This window comes from Eurypyga helias, unplaced genomic scaffold (genome assembly GCF_000690775.1).
Source record: "Eurypyga helias isolate BGI_N326 unplaced genomic scaffold, ASM69077v1 scaffold20923, whole genome shotgun sequence".
Lineage (NCBI taxonomy): Eukaryota > Metazoa > Chordata > Aves > Eurypygiformes > Eurypygidae > Eurypyga > Eurypyga helias.
The window spans coordinates 10,098-20,009 of record NW_010240805.1 but is presented as its reverse complement, the minus strand read 5'-3'; the positions used below and the strand labels follow the sequence as shown (position 1 = coordinate 20,009).

At 42.2% G+C, this 9,912-nt stretch overlaps 1 protein-coding gene across 1 annotated transcript; it reads right to left on the bottom strand.

Moving 5' to 3' along the window:
• Nucleotides 1-682: 682 nt before the first annotated feature.
• Nucleotides 683-9,289, bottom strand: LOC104507327 (homer protein homolog 1; the record flags this gene model as incomplete). Its single annotated transcript, XM_010148570.1, has 3 exons — nt 683-1,660; nt 7,506-7,586; nt 9,179-9,289. Coding segments are annotated over 3 exons (381 nt in total), but the record flags the coding sequence as incomplete, so codon positions are not given.
• Nucleotides 9,290-9,912: the final 623 nt, after the last annotated feature.

Below are 9,912 nucleotides of genomic sequence, written 5' to 3'. Positions count from 1 at the left end.
TTATAAAAGCCCTCTTCAACATTACAAGCAGTTTATGGCAAGAATGTACTTTGATGCAAGACATATGACACTTGGCTTACCTTTTCAAAGAGTTTGGTTTGGTTTTTTTTTTTTTTAAATAAATCTATTATATAAAGAAATGTGTGTTTGCCAAAAGTCTGTTAAAATTACATCAAAACAACTTTAAAACCTGCTCACTGAGGATAAGTGAATTCAATTTCCTGTTTTTAAACATTTAGTTAACAGTTCAGAATATTGCCTGGTGTAGTTTCAATAAAGATGTGATATGAAGACCCATAAAAGAGTAAACATGTCTCCATTTCAATTTGCTATGACAACCAAACTTCTAGAAACAGCTTTCTTGGCTGGACAATTTCAGCGTACGTGCAATCCCTTGCAATATCTCTATGTCGTTAATGCACTCTGTAATAAAACAGTGCTCCCCATAAGCCATTCATCGTTCAGAAAACCTGAAATTCGTGTGACATTCTGAAAAAGTCTCCTGCAGAACAGGTTAACAGTTATTTGCACATACATATCCGATATATGCATCGAGGCCAGAAAACAAACAACTGGCTATTCCTCGTTATCTGTGCATGTCAAATCTTACAGTTAAAATTCTCAAGGTGGGGGGGGGGTTGCCTTTTTTTTTCTTTTTCCTGGGGGACTCACCTTCCATCATTGGTTGGCTTCAAAATATGGTTAAGTGGAAGATAGCATCTCACTGTAACTACATGGAATTCATATGAAAAAGTAAACCTTACATTGGACAATATTGTAGAACACCAGAGTAAGCTCCATAAAGAAATAAGGTATCTTCCAGTAGATATATATATATAAAAAAACCGAAAAACAACCAACCAACCAACCAAAAAAATCCCCAAAAGGAAGAACTTTATACAAGCAGTTATAGTAACTTTGTTTCAATTAAAGATGCAACTCTCTCTCACTCCAGGCAAGAATAAATTGGTAATGGCACTGCTGCTCCACAGTGCAACATATCCTGAGAAATTATTAAGAACAACAAAATACAGGGCTGTCATCACTAAGTTCTTGCACAAAACACAGCAATTAAATATCTTAAATAAATAAAACAGCAGATAACCTATACTGTGTCTATCACAAAAAGGGGATGTGACCTGGGACACTGCTAATTCTTCCATCGCTGATAATTAAAAAAGGATTGCATTCGACTACTGTTAATATCTTTCAAGTTATCTATGGCCAATAATGTACAAGGAGGTAATTTGTATTTCAAGTTTTTTTGTTTGTTCGTTTGTTTTTGTTTTTTTTCTTCAACTAGCTACAAGCTGAGTTCTAAATTTTACATTGAAATACGACTCAAATTTAAAACAAGCCCTCTCAGAGGAGCATTTTCTAATTTTGTGCAACTTTGATGCAGACCCCAACACAGTCCTATGAAGAGAGATAGTGCATCTTTAAGCTGATTGGCACTGAGATCCTATTTTCTTTAGCTGCATTCTATTAGCTTGGCCAAGTTATCTCTTAACTCTGTGAGTTCAAATATTTTTCCATCAAGAATTTCTAAGAGTGTCTTCAAGTTATTGCGAAAAGCTTCTTGCTCATTCTGACTTTTCTCCAGACGTTGCTCTAGATCAGACAGCTGGCCTTCCAGGTCTTTGTTTCGAATTTCTACTTCCTTCAGAGAAAATACACAACATGTTAATGTGTTGTCTGCAAACAGAAAGCCGTCTAACCTCCCGCTGGTATTTGTGGTCTATTTCTGTCATCTGCTTTTTTAAAACAATTCGTCACCCTTTATGGCTTCCATGAAGCCAAAACCGGAACCCAGATTGTTATTACGATTGCGTATGTACCGCCACTTCCTCCGCTTTCTCAGTAATTCAGCTGAAGGACAGAAACTTTTTGGGGGGATAAAATTTAGTCAGTGAACAACTTATTCAGGTAAGTTATTGCTTCTATCATTCAGAAATGTGCCACCTACCAAAAACAGCTTCTCAAAGGTTTACCCAAGATTGAGTGTTCCCTGATTTAGACTATGTGCACTGCCCCAGGACCTGGTCCCCACGAAATGGTCTTACACATCCTGCATACTGCCTTTTGGATGGAGGGTACTACCTTATTCCTGACCCACACTATAGGCCTTTTCACCCTGAAATTTAAGACAGAAACGTAAACTAACAAGACTGATGTCAAGGTGACGCTGACTATAACAAATTAAAGCCGTCAAGCGCAAGCTAATGTCTTTTCTCACGACACGGTGCCCCAGAGCACCCCCCTGCAAGCCCCACGGCAGCGCAGCTGTGGGAGCAGGGAATGCGCGGGAGCCACCAGTGCCGTACGGACAAGCTGTTCCCATGCCGCGAGCGGAAAGACGAAGCGGCGGCATGTTATGCACAGCTGAGGGGATCTGACCCTGAGCAAGCTCAGCTCCCCTTCACAGGGAAGAGCAGCCCCCTCGCGCCAGCCTGCCGGGACCCCTCACGGCTCCGGCTCGCACCTGACGGGGCGGGAGGTCACGGCTGCTCGGCTCTGCGCAAACCGGACGCCCTCTCTTCTGCCCTTCAGGGTATTGGGTCTGGCTGAGGCGGAGTCAGTTCCCCCCACAGCAGCCCTCGCAGCGCTGTGACTGGGATCGGTACCTAGAAAGGTGTTGGTAACGCTCCGGTGTTTTGGGTGCTGCGGAGCTGTGCTCATACAGCATCCAGGCTGTCTCTCCAGCATTTCCCCCTTTTAACCCCAGCAGGCTGGGGGTGGGCAAGTCTTGGGAGGGGACACAGCCGGGACAGCTGGCCCAAACCGGGCAAAAGGATATTCCATATCATGTGATGTCTTCTCAGCAATAAAAGCTAAGAAAAGGAGAAAGAATGGGGGAATTTGTTATTTATGACATTTGCCTTCCAGAGAAACCGCCTTGCTTCCCAGGAAGCGGCTGGACATTGCCTGCTGATGGGAAGTACAGAATAAATCCTTTTGTTTTCCCTTTCTTCCGCACACAGCCTTTAGTTTTGCTTCATTAAATGGCCCCTGCCTTGACCCAGGAGATTTTTTTCCTTCCATCTTATTTTCTCCGCCCCCCAGCCCAATCCTGCTGAGGAGGGGAGTGATGGAGCGGCTTTGTGGGCGTTTTTTTTTCGACCACCACAAGCAGTTGCGTGGGTCTGGAATGGCATTATTTATTGCGTTCGTTGCCCGTCTCATAAATTCATGCTAGGTTTTTACAGTTCAGTTACGAAAAGCACTTTCAAAGGCAGCACAGGGACCATGTATTTAGCGCACCCTACACCCTGTGCCACCATTCTCTGGAGAAGTGCACAGCAAACGCGTATTTACATACATTAACATGTTTTTCAACGGTGGCTGGGTGTCCCAACGCTTTCCCAGGCCTGCTCCGACTTCTCACAACAACTACTTTCACGCAGCCACAGGGAGGGCGATTTGGCAGCAGTCACTGCTCTCGGCATGAGCAACTCCTCCTCCTGCCCTCCCACTCTCCCACTGCTTCTGTGTCGTCGCCCTCAAAGCCAACAAATACATTCATGTTTACATCGGAGAGAACTCAGCTGAACACAAGAAACTACCAGAACCTTACGGAATTTGGGCAGCCAAGAATAACAGGTATAAAATGGCAGTCAAAGCCCATGGCCCAAGACACGTTTCCACCCGCGAGGGGTCGGATGGCAGCATCAATCGGCCGCTGCATCCCTGGCCAGAGGAGGGATGGGGTGATGTGGCCAGTGCTCGGTGTCAGCTCCCAGCCTCCGCGGCAGGGGAGAGCTCTGGGACCCCCAGCAGTGGTGCGGGTGAGAAAGGCAGAGCCTCGGGAACATGGTCTCCTCAGAACTGTCACTGCTTGTGCAGCCAAGGGTTACGTCCAAGCTGAACTGACTTCTTGTTTGTAAACGGGCAAATTAAAAATTCCAGTTTCGGGCCCTGGTCTTGAACAGAACAGCCGAGAGTAGGAATTACCCCTTGCCACCCGGACCAAGAGAAGAACTAGTTTAATCTGTTTAACAGTGAACAACACATTTGCCAAACCACTGAGGGAAGGTAACTGAAAAGAGTATTTGTAGAAACAATATAAATGAAAATACATACATGCTTGTGTAATGATTAGCTACCCCACCACTGCTATCAACCAACAAGCTGACACTAACCCAGCATACCCCCTGAAGGCTCTCCTCCTCTGAGCCTACTCCTGCCCTCCAAACCGAGAACTCACAAGAACTACCTGGTGTAGTGACTGCACAGGTTAAGACCTCTGCGGCCAAGTGACTGCAGTAGAGGACAAAAAGGGAAATTCAAGGTCCTCTCAGCTCTGCAGGAATGAGGTAGTCTGTCCTTCAGCTTGCACAAAGCTGACTGCTATTTTTCCATAATTTGCTCATGCATCCTGCTTCTCCTGTCACTGGTCCTCTTCTACTCACCACACGTGTGCGCTGTAGGAAGTCTCCTTGCCCCTGCTCTTACCCCAGAGATAATTCATTTCTGTAAGCAGGCAAGCCAGTGATGAAAGGGAACACTTTGGGACAAATCCATAGATACATATGCGGTTTTCTTTTGTGATATCTGGGCCTGAAGAGCATCCCACTGGCCTGTATCAAGCATTGACAATCATCTTTCAGGACCTCCTCAGAAGGTCTTAAACTGGGAGCTTGTTCTGCTGTGAGCTGTTAGGATGGGAGCACCCAGGTAAAACCGAAAGCTTGATGTTCGATGGAGGAACTTCATCCATGTTCAGCAAAAGGCTAACTCTCTGCTGCTAGTCCTTGCCCTGTATGTCTCTAAATCAGAAGAGCTCCCTTCTTTAGTTTAAACTTCCAGCTTGCCTATTTTATTGTCATGGTTATAATCCATTCTTGACATTGCTTTCCTAATCCATATACATTTAGATTCCCAAACATTTCTTCAGGTATATCTTCTCCCACACTTCTGTTTCCCTTACCTTATGCTTAACATATATAATGATGTATGGGAAGTAGAACTAACTGAAAAATGCCAGGAGCTGTTGCTTTCAATTTCCGGAAAATGCTTCCTCTCAGATTTTACATCTGATCCACACAAATATTTACCCTAGATTAGCATTAATGATTTTTGCAATAGTATTGCATTACAAGATCATGTCCAGCTCATGTGCAGTTTCCTTTTACAAATCAGTGTACCTCAAAACTGTTTCTTCTTGAGGGGAAGAAGTGGAGAGGTGTCTGTGTAATGTAATCTATTCCCCCAGCTGTGTCATTTCATTTGTTTGTAGTTAATCTCATTTAACGATAAACTGACTCTTCTAATACTCTCAGGCCCTTTGCAAGATGTAATTTACACTGCTTTTATCAAGCTCTTCATACAAGCGGACATCATCATTTCTCATACATTGTTTTCTTTCAGAAAAGAAATAAATTATTAACAAGACATGTCTGTTGTTTGCACTGTGATAATCTTTTCTGGAGTTCAGTGCAAGGATACGAATGAAGTATCCAAGCCACATGCAACAGCTATATTTAGGAACCAGTCATAGTAATAAAGATATCCTGACTTATTGTGAGAGTCACACTGATCGTGACTCATTGACATGTCTTCCCTACCTTGCTAATGGAATTAATAAGTAACAAGGGGCTGATACTTACCCTGCACAGCGATAACATACTGCTCTTCACTGGAATTTACCAATGATGGACTTCTAATTCACTCCCTGGTATGTTTGTGTCAGAAATGCAATACACCTTGACATAGTAATTTCTTTGTATAGCATCTTTCACACAGGCTATATTCCAAAATAGTTGAGAGTTACATAATCCACTTGCAAGCGCAAGAAGGAAAAAATAAAGCAGAAGAAAAGAAGACCGAGACTAACAGATAGGGACCCTGGAGACCATCACCCTGTCAACAGACGATGAGTCAAGCAAGGGAACAGATATTAGATGGTTAGTCTGGAGCTACAGAAGAACATACCATTTCACTGACGTCACAGATGAAGGGTGAAGTGGCTCAGTGAAGGCCAGTATAATCAAAGCAGGACGATTATAGCAAAGCAGAGACTCAGGATCTTTTAGATGGGCTGCATCAGGTCAGTGATAAGCTTTAAGCTTAAGAAAGGCAACTTTTAATTCAGCTCCTAACAAACTTTAAATTTACTTGAATAGAACCACACAGAGTTATTGCCCACAACGTAACATATGGACACATATGCACAATATATCCATTTGGTGACTAAAGATGTAAATATACCAAAAGGAAGATAGTGCCTTTATCAAGTACAAATTTCAATACCTTTCATTTTTCACTAGTCTCCCGTAATTCTGCTTGCTAAGGATAGCTGATTTCTGGCTCATTATTACTTTTCATATGACCTTAAAGTGAAACTATTACATATGCTACTATTAGAACAATTTCCAAATTTCATCGTAATCTCCATTTTGAGTCTCCCAGATAAGGTTCTTTGCTCCTGAAAACTCCCATTTTCAGTCTAAGGCCAGCAACCATTTTTGGAATAGCGGAGCAGGTAAGCGGAGGTGTATTCAGAACGATTTGAAAGATTGTTTAAAGTAATAACAAACTTTCTTCAAACAATTTGACTTAAGAATGGAGGAAAATTAATAAACTCATTTTGTTCTTATGTGGTTTATTCTGTATGCGATGCAAGGAAGTTCCAATTAATGTAATGCATTTCAAAGAGTACCTGCTTAATGATTTTTAAGCTGTGGCTAGTCTGATGTGGCTCGCTTTCAGTGTGATGTAGTTCAAGTCACAGAACAGCGAGGGTCATTTTTCAGCCATTTGGATTTGCCTGAGCTTCCAACCCTATCAAAACTCCAAAGTCTGAATCCAGAGTTTAACCCACCTAAGCTTTGGGCCAGTCTCATTCAGAAGGCAGGTTTCACAAGGGAGGTGCATATCTGCTGGCTGGTCAGCCCAGTGACAGAAAGACGGGCCCAGACATAGCAAGGGAGGGTGATCCTGAGGGCACGCCGACTCTGGTAGGCTGAGGTATGTGGCTTTACAGACAGTAAAGAAACAACCCCAGAAAATCCAGTACAAACAAAATGATTCTAAATACTTCTAAGAAAATGTCAAAGTGTGCTTTTAATGTCTATACTATGCCAAAACGTTCTAACCTTTACTTTCTTAGGGCACATTTAAAAGCTGCACACGAACCCATCCTGACCCGGTGATCCACAGCCTGACAGTTTCAGTGGCACACAAGGCCAACAGGGAGACATCGCCATGAAAATGAGACCCGAACTGCCCAGAACATGTATCACTGAAGGACATCTACTAGTCTGAGAGGACCCTGTGGAATCATAAATTTGTGTCTATTCCCTTGGGCAAAAATAGCAACTTACAGGAGGCAGGTATTTTGATACAAATTCCTAAGGATCATCCCAACCCACCACTTTGCAATGCAGTCTATCGTACACACTTATCTGGCACCCTCAGTGCATACAGCACAAGTTGCTGATGTGAGGAGCTCACCTGATGATCATTTTTCACTTCTCTATAAATTCAGATCATGAACTATAGCTCACCTGTAACTTCTGGGTCAGAGAATCCCGCTGTGCCTGGAGCTCTCTGGCATTGTCGATTTCTTGTTTCAGTCCTTCTATTTCCTAAAGGGAGAAGAAACAACCTTGCTAGCAAAATGATAGCAAAACTGGCAGTTGGCTACTGCCCACTGCAAGCACATCAGTCAAGCCCTGCTCTCAACACTCCGGAATCACAGTCCCGAAACAGCAACTCCATTGTGAATAAACAACAATATGGATAAGCATTTTCTTTTATAAATATACAAGTTTTCTTCTCCCACACAAAAGATATGAAATATTTTTTTCCTGGAAAATTAAGGTCCTTGTAATTAGAGAAACAATTTTTATACTTTAAATTCTATTAGAATCTATATTTCTCCATGTTTTCAAGAATAAAATTCAATTTTCATCTGTGAGCTGTTTATTATGTCACTAGCAGCAGGGCTGAACATCAAGAAATTGCCTGCCTTGACCACTGATTTCTGTAAAAAGAGAGTGCAAAAGAAATGGTATCTTTAATTTAGCATAAGGAAGTAATAAAGTATAAAAATAGCAAATAATGAATGGAAGAAAAATGTTTTCTTAGCTTACTTTCAGGAGACAAGAATAGAAACAGTTAATGACAGTAAAAGGTATCAAACTTAAAACTATTAAGTACTTTTCTGTGGAAGGGCATATTCACTTCCCAGAACCCCTTTCAGAACTATCTCTTTGAAGCCAACAGCTCAGCATAATTCAAAAGTGCATGCGCACAAAAATCGGAAACATTACCAAACCGAGGCTAATCTCTTAAGTATGAGGGAGTTTGGAAAAAGCTTTGTTCCATTTTGGGAGGTTATTAGGTAACGACTGTGCCTCTCCTGCATCCCTCTTGGAAACACCAAACAGTTGCCCTGATGGAGGCAAGATCCTGCAAGACACACTGCCCCTCCGAACATGCACACCCTGCCCACTGCATCTGTCACGCAGGGCTCACGGGATCTGGCCTTACACAGGGCAAACAATCCTTCATACACGGCTTCTCCCACCTCCTTCCACCCATCCATAAGGAGACAACTCTCGATCATTCTGTGGCACAAATCTGCTTTCCTCTAGGACCTGTGCCAGTGCAGGTGTTGCTCCAACTCTTTATTTTCTTGCTGCTGGTTCAGCTCAAAGCAAATGGCACAGTAAATATCGTCAAGTTTCTGGCTGGGGGCCTGGCATGTGTTTAAGGAAAGGGCTGATCTTGGGGGTCATAAAAGTCAGGTATATTCGCATAGCCCGAAAAACAGATTGGCCTGAAAAAGGCATTGATCTATTGCTTGTACCAAACACTACTCTCCAGAAAAGGGAACGCATGCTTACGATGGCTTCCCTTCTCAGTCCATCTGGACTGCATCGATGGGATGGCTGCTCTGTGGAAACCACTTAGGACTTACTTTTACAAAAAGAGATGCCTGGTAAAAGGAAACAGGAAAACTTGATACTTTTTGTTGTTGTACAGATACCCAGCTCTACAATGGACTGATGTAATTATACATACAGAAAAATACTAATCAAAGAAGCTGAAAAACAAGTTTACTTCGTAACATCTATAAGAAATGACAAAGTATTTACCAGCCGTCACAAGCTTAATATTGAAAGCGTTTAGAAATGACACAACACAAAATCCAAGAATCAGTGTTAGCAAATACCTCTTCTTTTTTCTTCAGCGTAGACTCTAACTCCTGTATTGTCTGGTTTAATTCTGTTTTATGTGTGTGGACAGCATTGGCTTGACTGCTCACACACTCTAGCTCAGTCACCTGTTGAATTAAGTAGAAGCACATATACAGAATTAATTTCAACAAATTCAAGGTACTATTACTTCTTTGTATCAGTAGCTGCATTTGAAATATACCCTTAGTTCTGGGTGACTTACGTTGATTAAAATGGGGATGGTATTCTTATGAGGTTAGCATAAAATTCCTTATCGAATTGGTTAGCATAAAATGGTTGCTATGACTTCTCGGAAAGAATCAGTTTAATATATTGCAGGCTGACAAGAACATTAATTAAAAGTTGTACTTACTAATTATTGAAAATTTTATTAAATAAGCTGAATTAGCATTTCAGAAATACTAATGGCTAATGATTAAACACAGATCTGTCTGTGTAACTGACCTGTCCATCTGACACCTTTTAATGAACCATCTTAATCAACTAAGCCATAACGCTCACCCACTTCCTAGCAAGCCAATTAACATTTCACAGCCTCAATTTCTGACTCAGCATCAACAGTGTAATAGCAGACGGTCAGCCACCAATGTCCAGCTGCCAACTTCTTACTACCTCTAGGTTCGGATCTCAGTCACAAAGCCAACAGCTAATGGCACAATTTGGATTTGCACAGTTCCTCTTTATTGGCAGACAGCCAACACTCTCCATC